The sequence below is a fragment of the Bison bison genome, unplaced genomic scaffold, assembly GCF_000754665.1.
Source record: "Bison bison bison isolate TAMUID 2011002044 unplaced genomic scaffold, Bison_UMD1.0 scf7180017864483, whole genome shotgun sequence".
NCBI classification, from domain to species: domain Eukaryota; kingdom Metazoa; phylum Chordata; class Mammalia; order Artiodactyla; family Bovidae; genus Bison; species Bison bison.
The window spans coordinates 199,307-216,747 of record NW_011495043.1 but is presented as its reverse complement, the minus strand read 5'-3'; the positions used below and the strand labels follow the sequence as shown (position 1 = coordinate 216,747).

Here is a 17,441-nt window from a genome sequence, read left to right as displayed (position 1 = left end):
CCCGGGGGGGGGGGGGGACCTTTGTGTGCCAATTATTGAGCATTTCTCTTTAAGATAAATTCCTAGAAGTGGAAGGAATTGCTGGGTCAAAGAGAATGAGTATTTAAAATTCTGATACTTATTATTTAGGTTGCCTTCCAGAAAGCTGTACTAATTTACAAGCCCTCCCAACAATGTACAATTGACCCTGGCATTAACAAATGTGAAAGTGATATGTGAAAACTCAAGAAGTAGAGAACATTTTTAAAACAACTCTTCAACACTAAATAGCTTACCTCTTTAATCCATACCACACTGGTGCCAGATGAGTCTTTCTAATATATAGTTCTGACCATGTTACCTCACTACTCCAGAGCCCTCAATGATTCCTTTAGCTTAGTAATTAAAGCCAGAGATCTGGCTCGAAGAGCAGGGTACAAATCCCAGTTCTACTAGTAACTAGCTTTGTGATCTTCAAATGTGGGCAACAGTCCTATTTAAATAGGGTTATTTTAAGCATTAAATAAGTTTAATACATGTCAAATGTTTAGAATAAGTGCCTGACTCAATAAATGTTATTATCTTCTTACTCTTTTCACCATCTTACCCACCCAGATTCTCCTGGATGTAACAGACACTCTAATCACACCAAATTACTTGCTCTCAGCTAATGTACCTTGTGCTTTTCTACTTTCATGTTCTTACCCTTTCTGTTCACTCTTCTTGGGAAAACCTCTGCCATATTTCTTCTTGAAGAAATGAAACCCAGCCTTTAAGGTACCATTCAAATGCTTCCTTCATGAAGTTTTTATTGAAATGTTAGTTGTTATCCTATCTGAACACACTTTGCACAGTCAAATAAAACTTATTTTTCCTGCTAAATCACAAGAGCATAAGATGTCTTGGGAATATATATATGTGTGTGTGTGTGTGTGTGTATTCTTCAGATGAGAAGATCGATCCAGAGAGGTAAAGTGGCCTGCCTAAGATCATATAGCCAGCTGGAAGTCATGCTAGAAATGGACTCACCATAACCTGAACCAGTCCAGGGCTCTTTTTATCATACCTACATCTTCCTAAGGGATTATGGTTCACATTCTCTGAAGGAATTCTTCAATTTGTTAGACTGGACAGACAAAACCTCCATTTCTTAGAAAGTTCAGACCTTGATCAAATGTGCAAGGACCTACTGTGTAGCACATGGAACTCTGCTCAATGTTAGGTGGCAGCCTGGATGGGAGGGGAGTTTGGGGGAGAATGGATACATGTATATGAATGGCTGAGTCCCTTCGATGTTCACCTGAAACTATCTCAAGATTGGTGACTGGCTACACCCCAATACAAAATTAGAGTTTTTTTTTTTTTTTTAAAAAACAAACTTATGGATCATAACTGTTCCTACTATCCCATTATCCAACACTTGAAAGTCCAACTTGCTAAGAGAGTTTTCTCATGTACACAAAGAACAAAATGAGCTCCCCCCATACCCTTCCCCCTGAGATTCAAAGCTTAGTATGAGTTCCATTTTCCAGGGATAAAAGGACTGCATTAACAATGATGTGCCCTAGATTTCTTCCTTTTAAAATAAATTATCACATTTATTAAAAAAAAAAGTACAAGTGTAAGTCTCAAAAAACATCACTGATATCTTGTCCAGCTTAAAAGAAGTATAGATGCCATTATAGCAAGAGATTTCAAATTGTTACCTTAGGTGGAATTAGTTTTATAAAAAGACAGCATGTCTCCATACTTTGACTAAATCAGTTACGAGAACAGCAACAGTAATATGTACCATCTTAGCAGCAAAGCCTCAGCTGCTCATACAGCAATATTCAAGAATCTCTGCATATTGATGACGTTTTCTCCAACTCACTTTCTAAGAACTAACTTATCAAAAGTGAAAACAATCACTATATTTTATCTTCATGATGAAAAAGGATTGCCATTTATACTTGATAAAAATGTTGACCAATGACTAAATTACTTTGCAGTCAACAAAAATCCCCCATTAATCTAAACATAATATCTAGAAGGAAAACTAAATCATCAGAGTGGAAACTATTCCAATTCTACATTTATGCAGAGTAACAAGACGAAACATTAAAAACAAAAACACAGGGACTTCCCTGGTGGTACAGTGGATAAGAATCCACCTGCCAATGCAGGGGACACAGGTTCAATCCCTGGTCAGGAAGATTCCAAATGCTGCAGAGCAACTAAGCCTGAGCGCCACAACTACTGAAGCCCATGCTCTAGAATCCCAACAAGAGAAGCCACCACAATGAGAAGCCTGCACACCACAACTACAAAGCAGCCCCGCTCTCCACAACTAGAGAAAGCCTGCGGGCACAACCAGAAATATAAACAAACAAAAACTTAAAAAACAAAAACCGAAGAACCTACAGAAGGAAATCTATGTATCATAGCAAAAATATGTAGCAGAAGCATTTGTTATTTGCTTTTGAAGACTGCCAAGTCATATTCAATAAATATTCAAGCACACAAAAAATGTGCCTTCTCTGGCACGTACCATGATCTAGTTTCTTGCAGTAGCAGCTGACCAGGGGAACACAATGCTATTTCTTTTACTGTTAAATCAGTCAAATTCCTCCACTGCCTTAGAGAATCAACAAGCTCATTTTACCCGTCTGTCAACTTATTAAATCACAAATGTAGACACCTTAGCAGAGAATATTCATTCCAATGATAAGAGTCCTACCTCTTCTTCCACATGGAGTTAATGTGATAAAAAAATTTCTTAATCTCCAATATATAATCCATAAAGGCCTGATAAGCTTCTGATTCAAATCCATTTCCCAGATTGGAGTGAAACAATATTATTTGTGTGTGAGATTATACTTATTTCTTACCAGATTTATGAATAACTTCTACCCGACGTTATATTTTGAGTAATATGAACATACTGGTCAAGAGACATTAAATTTTGCTCCCTCAGAGAAGTACTTTCAACTGAAGAAAACAACTTTCAATTGGAGAGAATGGAGTGAAATCAAGTCATCTGAGAGTCATTCTTTGTGACACAAATTATTTTTGAAGTTATACTAAACAGTGTCCCCTTAATTTCCTTTCCTTCCTTTTCTGTGTTTATATACATACTCCTACTCCGTAATGATCCCTCCAGCTCTCCTACCCCTTCCAACTGTGTACAGTACCTTATTTACAGAGGATTGTAAACATAAGTTCGCAGCATTTGTTCAAGGTATATAGCATCTGGTTCCTCTGGGATGAAAGAACCGTGGCTCTTTTGCTGCACATTTCCTTCAGAACCACCTTTCGCTTTTCCCTCCTTCCTAAATACCGCTGACCCGAGCGCGCTGAGGATAAGCGTGGAGGGGCGAGGGAAGACAGTCCGCGCAAGGCCTCCAGCGGCACAGGTCTCTCCCAGCCTAACCTGAACCTCCAAGGCCGCAAAGCCCGGGGCTCTTCCTGCAGCCCCGGGCGCGGCCAAGCCTCCCTTCCCCAGGGCAGGGCTCCTCTCAGGTCCGTGCAACCAGCCAAATCGGGCCCGCACCGGCCGCCGCGGCCCGCACGCCCACAGCAGCCCCTGGACCCCCGCCAGCGGGGATGGGCGTGGGCCCCCACGGCCACCGCCCCGCCAACTCCGGCTCTGGAGGAGAGAGTGCGCCCCACCCGCTACGCCAGCCTCGGACCTACCTGCAGGCGGACAGCGGGGCTCCTGGACAGCGGCCACGGACCCGAGGGCGGGCGCCGAGGCGGCCGGAGCCCTTCCCGGGGACCCTAAGTATCCCCGAGGGGGCAGGGCGGACAGAGGCGCCGGGGGGCTGCCGCGGGCCAGCGCGGCCCGTCGCGGAGGTCGCGGGGACCTGGCTCTCCCTTCAGCACCAGGCCACCGCCGCCGCCGCCATTTTGCCTTTCACTCGGTGTCACCGCCGCCGCACTCCCTTGCAGGTTTCCCGGATGTGGGCATTTCCCGGCGTCGCTTGCGCGGGGGCCGAGGACTGGGGGCTTCTGCCCGCCTGGTGGTGGGGAGCGAGCGCGCCGCCTGCCGCCTCCCTCCCTCTGCGGTGGCCCGCTAGTCTGCGTGTCCGCCAGCTGCGTCGCCCCCGCCTGGCGCTGCCCAGGTGACTCGCCCAGTCTGCTGGCGTCAGGCTCCCTCCTCCCAAGCCCACTCAAGTATTTCAGTGTCTCTGTTTTATTATATGAGCTCTTTCTGTGGCCGACTATAGAATAAAAGATGCGTATCCGAAGGAGTTTATTTCTCAGAAGGAAACAGCAGTGAGTTGCCCTCTGAAACCTAGCTCTGGAAGTTCAGGATTCAAGATTTCTAGAGACTTTGAAATAACTAGAATTTTGCTTAGCACTTTCCCCGAGTAAATCGGCGAGTTTAAGAATTTGCTGAATCAGCCGGATTAATATATTCTTGAACCGGGACAGACTAGGGAGTTTAGAGATTTTGATCGGCCAACCGAATCGGTATAAGAGGAAGTCATTATTGCTGTAATTGGGATAATGATGACTGCGAGAAGAGGCTTTATTTGTTAGATTGAATTAAAGTTTCAGATAGATCATTGAGTTTATGTTTAAAGGTCCTTTCCACCCATTGTACAGAGCTCCTTTGCCAATTCTGCTTCTAGAAAATATATAGTTAGTATTTTCAAATATCTCATTCTTTTTTAACTAGAGGAGACTAACTGTATTTAAGACTTCTTTTTTTCTGATGTTCAATTCGTTGTTGGCTACTGTATGGAGTTCAAATGTGAACTTCTCTGTTTAACTCTATTAAACTCTGTTAAACTCTGTTAAAAGATTACATTCCAGGAGAGGTTGGTTGAAAATCTATATTCCACAGTCACAGAGTCTGTAGAAGATATGACCCAAAGTGGCTCTAGGTCTTAACTGTCTTCAACTGGAGAACTAGGTAACCTGCAGGGTATCTTTCAGCCTCAACATTCTGTGACTAGTGTGAATCTAATATGTTTAGGGGCCTGTTTGCCCTCTGTAGGATTATGTATCTGAAAGAGCAGACTGCCCTCTGAACCTTGTCACCTGTCACCAACCCTCAGAACTTAAGTTCTTCATTTCTCTAAACCTAAAGGTGGATTTCTCCGAAAACTACTGTCTTTGGGAAACACTCCAGGATAATTCAAGGAGCTCAGGAAATTTCTCTCTATATTAAGAGGTTTACTTCTGTGAAGCCGAGGGAGAAAAGAGCAGGGAAAGAAGAAAGGGAGTGCTCAGGAGAGAAGAACCAACCACCAAGATGAAAAGTGGCGGAGACTGGGAGGTGGTAGAAGTGAAAGACAAGGGAAGTACCTCCTAGGAGTGTTGGAGTCTAAGAATGACAATACATGCCATTGTGTTTGAAGGTCTTTTTGTGATGGAAAACCTTTGGTCCAGCTTTGGCCTATTCAGTTCTTCAATGCTTCATGGAAGGTTATTTTGCTTTTGTTGTTGTTAAGTGTAGTTGATTTACAATATTGTGCTAGTTTCGGGTGTACAGCAGTAATTCAGTTCTAAATGTATATATTTTTCAGATTATTTTCCATTATAGGTTATTACAAGATATTGAATGTAATTCCATGTGCTATACAGCAAACCCTTGTTGTTTGTCTATTTTATGTAGAGTAAGTTGTCTCATTTTGTTTTTATCAACAAAATGTAAGGGGCCAAATGTCATACTTGGGTAATTATAGGAACAGAGGCAGCACACGTGGAAGAAGTCTGCAGAGCACTGTGGTCCTGGGAACACAGGCCTTCCCAGTTCATAATATCTTAGGGGAAGGTTCTGAACTGTGAGTAGCCATATTCTCTTCGGTTCAGTTCAGTCGCTCAGTCGTGTCCAACTCTTTGTGACCCCATGAACCGCAGCATGCCAGGCCTGAGTGGAGAATTGTGTTCCACCTTCTTGAGAGCAGAGAATCTAGGTAAATTATTTGGAATCCTGAGCAGATTTGTCTCTCCAATTTTTTTCAAACATTATCAATGTGGACTCATGGATATTTCTTTAATAGCTTCGGAGTTTTTAAAATTGATCTAATTTTTCCAGCTTTGGCTGTTAAGAGCTCTTCCAGTTAACTGCTGTGTCCCTGACATACTCCCATCCTTGTGGGCTTAAAAAAACAAAAACAACAACAAAAACTTTCTCAGTTTCTGGCATTGCAAAATGCTCTAAACTACCTGGTTTATTTCTTGCCCTCCAAGGAGTCTTGGTTCCTTTTATTGGGAGAATGTTGTTAGAAACTAAATCTGGGCTTGAGTTGTGCTCGTTGCTACTGAGGTATCCTTGCTTGTAGGATCTCTAGCTAAGAAATTTTGGTTCCATACTATGCAGGAGTAAGGTCTGTGTTTTGATTTGTTGCAGCTAGTATTTTACAGTCTGGTATTAATTTAAGTTCAGCTTATTTCCATGGCCTGTACAAAAATTGTTTTGAAAACTGATGCATATCTGATGGCTATGTTGGGCTGTCAACCGTTCTTCCCCCAAAGTCCAGTCATGACAGTTTGTTTATAATTAAAATTTTTTACCTGATCAGCTAGATTTTAGTCTCTTCTCCCTAATTCTGTCTTCTCACCCCCACCTCCTTTGTGGCTTTCTCTTCTAACATAGTGAAGTGTTGAAAATGTTTTGATGCTAAGATGACTGTAGTCGAGTATGTGTGTGCATGCTCAGTTGTCTCTTTTCGACCCTATGGACTGTAGGGCGCCAGGCTCCTCTGTCCATGGGATTTTTCCAGGCAAGAATACTGAAGTGAGTTGCCATTTCCTCCTCCAGGGGATCTTCCAAACCCAGGGATCAAACCGGAGTCTCCTGTGTCTCCTGCAGGTGGATTCTTTACCACTGAGACTGTAGTCTGTTAGTTCTTTTATTCTGTATTGCCACTTAAATGTTAATTGTGGTTCAGAATGATACCAATGAAATAGATTAACAGTTGCATATCATAATTTGGGTCTACTCAGATTTCATTTCTGTAAAACAAGAGCACATCTACTGCTTCAGATCATCTAACTAGTCTGAGCTAGATATCTTGATCTCATAAGCTTAAATGAAGGCTTGATATAAACTATACACTAGTGAACTTAGTATGCTTCTTAGACAAGATTCTAGAATGGATTATTAAATGGATGATGTTTCCACAATACTGTGAAATAGAAGTGTTATTCTCAAGGGACAAGGAATTTTTCAATTATGCTAAAATTTGGATAGGATGATTCAAATGTGCTATAGGATGGCTATAGCACAGGTGTTTTTCTCACAGTAGCCTTGTGAACAAGATAAATGAATGGGGCTGAATGTCAAAAATCAGGCTGGTTTACAAATATTTCAACAACTGCAGCTGAATACTAATGACTCACGTATCACTGATACTTGGGAAGACTCTAGGAGTGTGCCTAAGCATTACAGTCCATTTAACCCAAGGGAATGAAGGTGCAGCAAGCATGCTGGGCAATTCTAAAATGATCAGCTTCTGCAGAAAGGACTGAAAGGTGATCATTAGCTCTTTCCTAAAGTGAAATAACATTTGTCTTCTTAACCAGGAAGGATGTACCCATTGCAAGAATCAAAACCATTGGTGTTAACTTTAGGGAAGTATGGTTTACGGAGTATCAGGTGTGAAAAATTAAAGGTGTAAGTTAAATTAGCAGTCTAATTGAACAAGTATCAAAATAGTTAGAAAAGGCTGAGACAGCCACTGCAAAGGAATATTGTACCCAGAACCAAGATAGATTTCTGTCATACTCTTAGCAAGGCAGAGACCACTGGGGAAGTATTCATTTTGGAAGTCACACTTTAATGGTGGTCTTTGGCAAATGAGGCATTTTTTTAAAAAAAGGGAAAACATAATTGTGAATTTAATTTAGTTCAGACTGATTCAGGGCTTACTATTATCAGATATTGTGTTAAACAACTCAGAGATGGGCCCTGTTCTTGGGCTTATGGTCCAGTAGAGGGAGACAGGCTGCTCAGCAGAGGGCAGTAAGCACAGTACAAGCTCTGCACAATGGTGCAGAGTACAATTTAGCCCAGATTGTTAAAGAGGCCAGCGAAGGGTTTCTCAAGAAAATGACACCTAAAAGGAGTTCAGAAAGGTAAGCCGGATTTAGCCAAAAAGGGCAAAAAAGGTGGGACAGGGAACCCTGCCCACAAGAAACCACTGAAGAGATTTTAAAAGTTTACCCCAAAGCAGCTACAATATGTAGTTTTGAATATCTGAATATATGATGAAAGAAATTAAATTTGCTTTTCGTGGCTCCCAAGTAAAGAAGACAAATGGAAGCAAGTTTCAGTTCAGTATGTGAAAATTCATTTATTTAGTGGAAACTTATAGTAAAGCACCCCAACACAATGGAAATTCCATAAAATGATTGGTGGTTGGTTTTGTCTCATAGTGAACCTACAGTAGGTTCACATGATCATTTCATTAACCCACAATAATGATTCTACCTTTTTTATAGGATTGTTTAGGACCCCACTCACACATTAAAACCTTGCCATATGCTATATCACTTACAGCTGTCAAATGAGGAGGCTACACTGGGAAATGGGAGACTTTATCATCGTGTATTTTCAAGTAGAGGCTGGATGAAAATTTTTTGTTGGGAATCTGTGGATGTGATGATTAAGTTTAGGTTGGAGATGCCCTCAAAGATATTGTTCACCTTGGAGATCCTAGAGTCCTCAAAAGAAACTATTTGATAGTTTTCATGAATGAAAGCAGTGAGAATGAACACATTCATAAATTAGGGTTTTATTTATACTACATAAAGCTTATGTTTCTTATTACATCTGGCAGAACTCATCAACTGATAGAAAATGTGACACTATTCAAATGTACTTTCTTTTGCTTATGGTTACAAATACCCTTAAATCAAATCAAAGCTTCAAACTTCAAACTTGTTTCCAGTCCAAGCTAGTATGCTAACCCTAAATGTCTGGTTCCCTCCCTCTACCGATTATTTACTATAACAATCAAGAGAAATTATTTACATTACTGCTGGAAATTGAGAAGGGTGCCAACAGCATTCATGAAACCTTCAGCTTTTCAGCAGCAGGTAATATGATTAAAGCAGAGGCACAAAGCATTTTCCATTCACTGTACATGGAAAATGTGCCACTTGGGAGCCAGGGTCTCCCAGGAATGAGGATCAACTCTGAGCCCATTCAAAGCAAGGATGCTGACCTGCCGAGTGGAATGGGAGGATGCCTCTACTGAGTGAAGAGAGGGACACTGCAGCTTAGGCTGCTGCAAGGTATTCATATAAACGGAAATATAAAGTCAAAAGGACAATTCTTAGGTATATTATTACTGAATCCATGTTTTTACTGCGAGAGAATGTGCATTCACAAATATAACATGTATATTTCATTTTTTATGAAAAATTATTTACATTAATGGATACAAAGTGGTATGAAAAGAACTATGTCTGTTTGAGATTATTGGTACTTTTTCTTTTGACTGCTTTTTCTGTAATGAATGGCTTTTGTAATAACAAAGTTTTAAAAACTAGCCCCAGCAATAAAACTAGAAACTGATTAAAATTTCCTATCAGCAACATTTTTTTTCCTTCTTCGATTCTTTGGAATTCAGAGTTACTAAATATCTTTAGTCAATTATTTTTTGAGCCAAATATATATATATATATATACAGAACAACAAATGCATATATATATATATATTCTATTTTAAAATGTAAACAAAAAAAACTTCAAACCCCCAAAATCCTGAGAATAAGTCAACATAAAAAAATTGAACATATTTATTGGGCCAGAAAGACAAAAACTTGTAATTATCTGTTGTTGGAATTGTAAAGTAAATAAATAGAAACTTCCTGTGTAACAGGAGTGATCTTTCATTAAGGTCTTTACAATTCAATGATGCATTTACTCTTAACAAACTTTGGAAAGACAGTATCATAAAACTGTCTCAAAATTCTGTGTTAGGTCATCATTAACATTAAAGATAAGGATGGCAAAACTCTTTACTCCTATCACATCATCATACTAGTCTCATACATGTTACCTCTCAAATTTTAGTTGGAAGCTGGCTCACTTACCAATGTCAAATCCTATTTTATTGCACAATGTCCAATTCAGCAATTTTCAACTATGGTGTAAAAAACTATATAAAAGCAAAATCCTTATGAAAAATGTATTTTGTCTTTTTTCAAGAGAAACAAAGCTGGGTCTAAGGAGAGTTCTATTCAAACCCATTCTAATAAAGGAACCCATCAAAACATTTTCACCTTAAAAAAAATTTGAGCACTACCAAAAACTGTCATTTTTGCTCTACTCAATTCTTACTGAAGAAAGTTTACTGAAATTATTAAGGAAATAAAATGTTGAAGGACTGAAGAAATACTTGCAGTAAAGAGAATAAATACTAGTATTGAAAAATGTCACCAGGGAGGGACATATCATACCCCACATACTGCTGATAAAAAGGAAAGGAACCTGTTGGTGGTTTGACATTATTAAGCCCTACAACATCAAAAATGAAGAGTTGGTTCCATGAGCTGTCTAGAATGGTGCTGAAGGCAGTGCTTTCATCAGAACAAGGATCCCTCTGATGTTCCGCCACATATTTCAATTCTTTTGCCATGGGTCATCAATCAGACTCCAGCAACTGTTAGAGCAATATTCAACTAACAAACTGGGCATCAACATTAACAATAGTTTACGGATGTTCCCCTTGCAAATTTCACATTTTCCAATAACAAAAATTTGCACAGAAATTGGCATTTGAAAGGCTGTAACTGTATGTTTTACCTGAAATCTTTTACTATCTTCATGAAAAAAGCTGTCTAGTAACATAAATTGCTTCTGCATCCGTTCCACAAACAAGACAAGGACCTAAAACATCCAGACTGTTCACAGACAAGGTCCTATTAGGAAGCAAGCTTGTGATTTCAATACGATCTTTGGCAGGATCAGTGCTGAGCCAGGAGCTTATAAGAGACTGGTGAACATTAGCTTGGTTACTAATGGTATGAGACAAAAAAGTACTATTTCTTCCTCCTGGGAAAAAAAAGAAAATGGGAAAACACTGTTCAAGATCAGTTTTATGCTAGTAAATCTCTGAAATTCTAATATTTAAAAAATGTAATGATATAAACTTGTTTTAACTCTCAAGAATAACAGGCTGATGATTCCATTATAACATATCACCATTTTTGACCAAAAGCTTCTAAGTCAGTGATATTAAACACTCAAATTTTCATGGGATAACATGGCTTTCAAACTTGAACTCTTCAGCAAAGCACAAGATTAATTTTGACCTTGTCTTCCTATTTATACTTTAATGGAAAGTCTCAGAAATGTAGCAAAATGGCTAGAGGACAAGTAGAATAGATGTAGATAATATGTAGAAACCTAAACGGTTAGATAATCAAAAAATGAAGTGATCACGAGAAAATTTCTGGATGTATTTCTAAAAATATAATCAACTTGCTGTAGATCTCCTTTTATTCTTGCATTTATTTTAGGTAAATATTCTTAAAAGTAGACTTTTAGAACACTACCAAATTATAAACTTTTATCTCTGACAGTGCTCTGCATTTAACATAGAATTAATTATTTCAGTTTTAGCCTTCATTTGAAATTTTCTTTCTACTTTTTGCCAGATCAAATAAAGACAGATTTCATTTACTCTCAATAAATGGCTGACACCTACTATATGCCAGGCTCTGTGCTAAGTGCTGGGAATACAAGGCAAAGTCTCTGATACCTTGAAGTTTAAAAATTAGTGGGTTTAAATCTTGCTGATTCTTAAAGCCCAGCTCAACTTCCTTTTCTGAGAAGTCTGTCAAGATGACTCTGGTTCATGCTTCTCTTTTCTTTCCTGGAACCCTCAGCACTTGTATGCACCCCTAATAATTTACTATTTGCAACATTTCTTTTATCATGATTTAACTTTCTTTGGCCCCTTCTCCTAAATTAAAACTAAGTATTCCTTAAGAGCAGGTTGTATAGATTATTTTACTTTTTCACAGTGTCTAATACTGTTCATTGCAATACCAGACACAGGATACAGTAAATGACTATTTCCAATCTAACCAGCCTTTTTCAACTATAAAATCTCAAATGCAAGATAGTGGGGCTAGAAGAAGAAATAAAAAACCAAGTGCTTAGCTACTCCTGGGTATTTATTAGAAACTAATAAAACTATTAGTTTCTCCATACATGAAGTTATTAGCACAGGCATACTCCATGCTCTGCACATTCCATACTTTTTCCAGAATTTTTCTGGAGAAGTTTTGGACTTTTCCTTCTTAGTTTCTGTTTACCTTTTACTGCTCCAATATTACTCTTGAATACTGTGAAAATGAACATTAGAATCACTGTGCAAAGTCTGTCTCCTGGTCCCCGCTTCCACTTTTCCAACCCTCTTCCCATAGTTGCTAAAGTGGTTGTTTGGAAACATAAGACAGATCACCCCACTTCCCTGCTCAAAATTCTCCAGTGGCTTTCGGTCACGTCAGAACGAAATCTCAACTCCTGCTCCCAGTCTGCAGAGTCCTGCTCCTCAGCTCCTTCTCACCATCTACTCCCCCTCCTGCCTGCTGAACTGCAGCCACACTGGCTCTTTTCTGTTCTCAGTCTCAGGCCTTTGGAATTTGGTGTTTCCTCTACCTGGAATGCTTGCCTGTGACTGGTACTTTCATCTCTTCAGGTTTCTGCTCAGATCTTCTCTCCTCTGCCAAGCGGCCCCTCCCCAATTAATTTTTTTTTATCATCCTACTCTCTTTACTCTTCTGCATGGTCATCAGGGTATTTGATCCAGTTCTTTTCCGTTTTGCTCTGTCTCCTTTGCTACTTTGCTGTGCTCTACTATGTACTGTAGGAATGAACTCCTTTTTCCAGGCTCCCTTGCCATCTGCCTTCCAGGTGAACCCTGCGCGTGGGAGATAACTATTGTGGGTGACGAAGGCAGAGAGGCTGTGGAGAGTAGGGTGGGGGTGGGGAAAAGCTCCAGGTTTCTGACAACAACACAGTGATTCCAGCCCCAGCTGAGGTGGCACCTTTTCTGCTGATCCAGAACCAACTCTGATAGTACTTCTAACAGGGCAGTGGAGGTTATTAACAACTGTTCATTTCTGGACATTCCTCCTTTTTGTTATTTGCTCTTCCAGCATCCCTTCCATTCCCTTTTGTTCTTCTAGCCCAACACACATGAAAACAATTCCTTCTAAATCCAGGGTAGTTTCTGCTTTTCTGTTTGGACTTTTACTGAAACATCATCTACTGACTTACTGTCTACTGGAATATTTGCTCTACGTGCCTTGAGGCTTTTCTGCTCCCTGTCATGGGCTCTAACACCTAGAAGAGTACCTAGCACATGGCACTTCATAAACATTTGCTGAGTGAATGAACAAAGTTTGCAGTCATAGACAAGCTCAAAAACAGGAAGCTTAGAAAATACCAAAAGTGAAAATAAAAATTCTTTTTGATTTTAAGTGTATAGTTTCTGGATGACCTTTACTTGTGTTATGTCGCTTCAGTCGTGTCCAACTCTTTGCAACCCTACAGACAGTAGCCCACCAGGCTCCTCTGTCCATGGGATTCTCTAGGCAAGAATACTGGAGTGGGTTGCCATGCCCTCCTCCAGGGGATCTTCCCAACCCAGGGATTGAACCCGCACCTCTTAGGTCTCCTGCATTGATAGGCAGGTTCTTTACAACTAGCGCCACCTGGGAAGTCCAACCTTTACTCACCTCTGTCTTTAATCAGGAGACAAAGCCTTTTATTCTGCAAAACCAGTACCTTAATACATAAAGGATCAACTTTTGTCTTGTCATACACCTTTGACAATGTAATATAGGAGAGTGATCAGTGCCTATTCTGTGGCATGAGGGCCCACAACAATGTACTTACAAAGTTAGCCAGCTAATAGCATTTCTAGTCGTCAGCAGTATAGCGGTCAGTAGCTGATAAATTTCACGCCCTGTGATACTAAAATTTACTCTGAGGCCAGAGAAAGGAAACCTTCTGTCACTCCTTAATGTTAAAAATATGACTATTTCTCATTTGGTGTATCAAAATATAATCTAAAGTTGCCCAAAAGAATCTTCATTAAAACATTTTACCTTGGTGAAAGAGTGATGACTTCTCAGGTCCGTCTGTGGAGGCATCCCAGTGCCAGAGAGATCCATCTTCAGAACAAGTGAACAGATGATCTGGGTTGGATGGGTGAAAGTGAACTTCCCACACTATGAGATAAGAACCAAGGTTAGTTAAACCAACATCAAAACACTACCTCTAGGCATATCATCCATTAACCTCCATCACATACCTTCAAACTCTAAGCCTGTGATAAAATCAATGGCTTCAGTGTCAAAGAGAAGGCATAATATAATGCTCCAAATGGCTGAAACATGTAGATAGGATAAAGACGTCAAGTAAATCTACTTGTGTATCGGGCCAGCAAATGAATGAAAATAAATGCTAGTCATCTGACCTACTGCTTTTTTATATAGAAAAGTATTGGGTTGGCCAAAAAGTGTGTTCAGGTTTTTCCATATCAATTTATGGCAAAACTCGAACAAAGTTTTGGCTAACCCAATGACAGTGGGATAATTCTGAAAAGATTTTTTGAAAATTGTTAAGTTCTTTTATTTTAAATTCCTATGTCATTAATATTTGAAGGCTTTATTATTGGAAAGGGAGAGGGAAGACCATAAAAGCAGTATACAAATGAAGTTCTAAGAGGCAGAGTCCAATTTTGGCTCATGCCAAGACTCTGCTCTGTATCACAGAAATAGCAACTAGCTCTCAGCAAGCCAAAACCTGGAAAGGCTTCAAGAATCTGGATCCAGTTTCAGATGAAGGACTTTTAAGAAGCCAACTTAGGACTAGGGGCTCCTCAAGCTCTCAACATTAAGGGAACTTTGTGTGCCAACAGACACCTGGGAACCAAGGACTGGCCAGGACTCCTCAGGAAGGTATCTGCAGCATGAAGGTAAAAAAAGTAGTCTGTAAGCAACGGTTCTGTGATTCTGGGTTAGGTAGGCTTAGAAAGCACCCAGAGTGTAGTATAAAAAGTGCAAGGCACATGTTTGCAAGCTGGCATTTTCATTCTGACAGTTACCACAATTAAACATGCTGCAGAACAAAAAGGTGACCTTCCTCTGTAAAAGAATGTGTTCTGGGTGAGTCCCTGTGTAAAGTACATTTATGCTGTTTCACTAAAACAAAGTAAAACAGAAGAGCCTAATAGAGCCATTGAAGACTGCCCAAATCGAGATACTTATGTATTTATATACTTTCCAATTAGAAAACAAACCTCTAGCCAAGAGTCAAGATGAACTGAAATACATTACAAGCCACTAGTGTGTTCTGCTTAACAATAAAGGCTGGTATTTAAAAATAGGCTGGTGAGAAGAGCTTTGAAACTTTATAATTCTAACTACTACTGGGTTAGCAACAACAGAATGTGATGCATACCCTATTTATTCCCCCCTCTCCCCGCCCCCCACCCCACAAAGCCCTACCTAGAAGAGGGAAACAGTTTCTATTTGCTTCTTATATATAATTTTTGGAGAAGGAAATGGCAACCCACTCCAGTATTCTTGTCTGGAGAATCCCAGGGACGGCGGAGCCTGGTGGGCTGACGTCTATGGGGTCGCACAGAGTCGGACACGACTGAAGCAACTTAGCATAGCATAGCATAGCATAGCATAGCATAGCATATATAATCTTAAAAACTAATAATCTTCCCCAAGTATTAATAATGTGAAACTTTAGCTTCAAAGTTACAATACTGGTATAATGTTTGCTTTTCTACACTTTTATTCAAGCATTAATACCAACTTTTCCCAAGATAGAATTTAAAACTATAACCCACCCTGACCTGTGGTGATAAAACATCTGTTCAGCCAAAACATCTCCACTAAAATCAAAAGACAAACAAAAAAAGGCAAGAGCCTATATCTTTTGTTCTTGCTAAAAGAAAAAAAAAAAAGGTATAATAATAAATTGAAGAACACACAGACTGGCAAATATTAAAAACAACAACCTGTATTTTGCATGGGAAAAGTACATTCTGACATACTGGGTATGACAATATGAACTGGTTATTATTTTTACGTAGAACAATTTGTCAACATGAATCACAGCTTTAAAATTATGCCAAATTTTTGACTCATCAATTCTATTTCTAAAGATTATCCTAAAAAATAAGCACATAAAGATAAACACATATGGATAATCACTACAGTTTTATGTATAATAAACATAAATTAAAGAATGTAAATGTCAAATAAGAAAGGAGTTAATTATTACAAACTTACACAATTCAGTCAAAAGTTCTGCTGTAGAATGATCCATATGTATCATTTATGGAAATTTGCTAACACTATGTTGTACAGTTCAGCCACCAAAAACTTAATGTATCTTCACAACACTTACTTTCAGCTTCATGAGCCTTTAGTAGAGACACAGGCATTGTACCTTGTCTAACATCCCAAATACTCAACATTCCATCCTGGCCGCCAGTAGCTACAACGTGCTGCTGGTTGGGATGTCGATCAACACAGTGGAGTGGCACTCGGTCACCAGTCCTTTAATGGGAAATACAATGACTTCAAACAGTGATAAAGTATAATTTATTATTGAATAACCCATGAAACAAGTTTCATCCCAGTAACTAAATGATAATTTTGTGGCTAGGGCTACTGGCTAAACTTAAACCATGTCAAAAACCTGATTACATTAAATATACCTCTAAATACTAGAATTCTGAGGGGGAATTAAAGGCTGGAGTTATTCATTCTCTCTTCAATTTGGACACATGGAACAAGAAAATTTGATGGTAAGATATGCAAAAATTTCCATTTCTTAGCTTTTAAAAAACATTATATATCAACATAAACAGCATACTCCTTACTTCTATTCTGTCTTATTTAATGCTTAGTTTACATATATATTTTTCAGTTTGACACATACTATTATCTAGAGAAGGCTGCAAACATAGAAAGGGTATTTCTGCTTAGAAAAAGTATCTTGGACTGTATTTTTCTCCCAATCACATCTAGAGTGTATTATTTCACTATTAATTGGATCACCTGATGAGGAAAAATAAGTTCCCCATTAAATAATATACACTTCAAAAAGAAAATATAAACTTCTGATCAATACTACAAGTATCTATTAAATGCAGTAAGGTATTATCCACACAGTCAAAGGCTTTGGCATAGTCAATAAAGCAGAAATAGATGTTTTTCTGGAACTCTTGCTTTTTCCATGATCCAGCCGATGTTGGCAATTTGATCTCTGATTCCTCTTCCTTTTCTAAAACCAGCTTGAACATTAGGAAGTTTACGGTTCACATATTGCTGAAGCCTGGCTTGGAGAATTTTGAGCATTCCTTTACTAACATGTGAGATGAGTGCAATTGTGTAGTAGTTTGAGCATTCTTTGGCATTGCCTTTCTTTGGGATTGGAATGAAAACTGACCTTTTCCAGTCCTGTGGCCACTACTGAGTCT

General features: G+C 39.2%; 2 protein-coding genes across 2 annotated transcripts in view; both read right to left on the bottom strand.

Moving 5' to 3' along the window:
- LATS1 (large tumor suppressor kinase 1) overlaps positions 1-4,039 on the bottom strand; it is a 37,764-nt gene extending 33,725 nt beyond the window's left edge. Inside the window, exon 1 of the mRNA XM_010862566.1 lies at positions 3,655-4,039. The gene's annotated coding sequence lies outside the window, so the exon portion shown is untranslated. The remainder of the gene's footprint in view (positions 1-3,654) is intronic.
- A 4,653-nt stretch (positions 4,040-8,692) lies between these two features.
- The window catches only part of NUP43 (nucleoporin 43kDa), a 15,369-nt gene continuing 6,620 nt past the window's right edge, over positions 8,693-17,441 (bottom strand). Inside the window, exons 6-8 of the mRNA XM_010862541.1 lie at positions 16,364-16,515; positions 14,044-14,166; positions 8,693-10,975 (exon numbers count right to left, since the gene is read on the bottom strand). Coding sequence (XP_010860843.1) covers positions 10,746-10,975; positions 14,044-14,166; positions 16,364-16,515 — 505 coding nt within the window. The 3' untranslated portion in view covers positions 8,693-10,745. The remainder of the gene's footprint in view (positions 10,976-14,043; positions 14,167-16,363; positions 16,516-17,441) is intronic.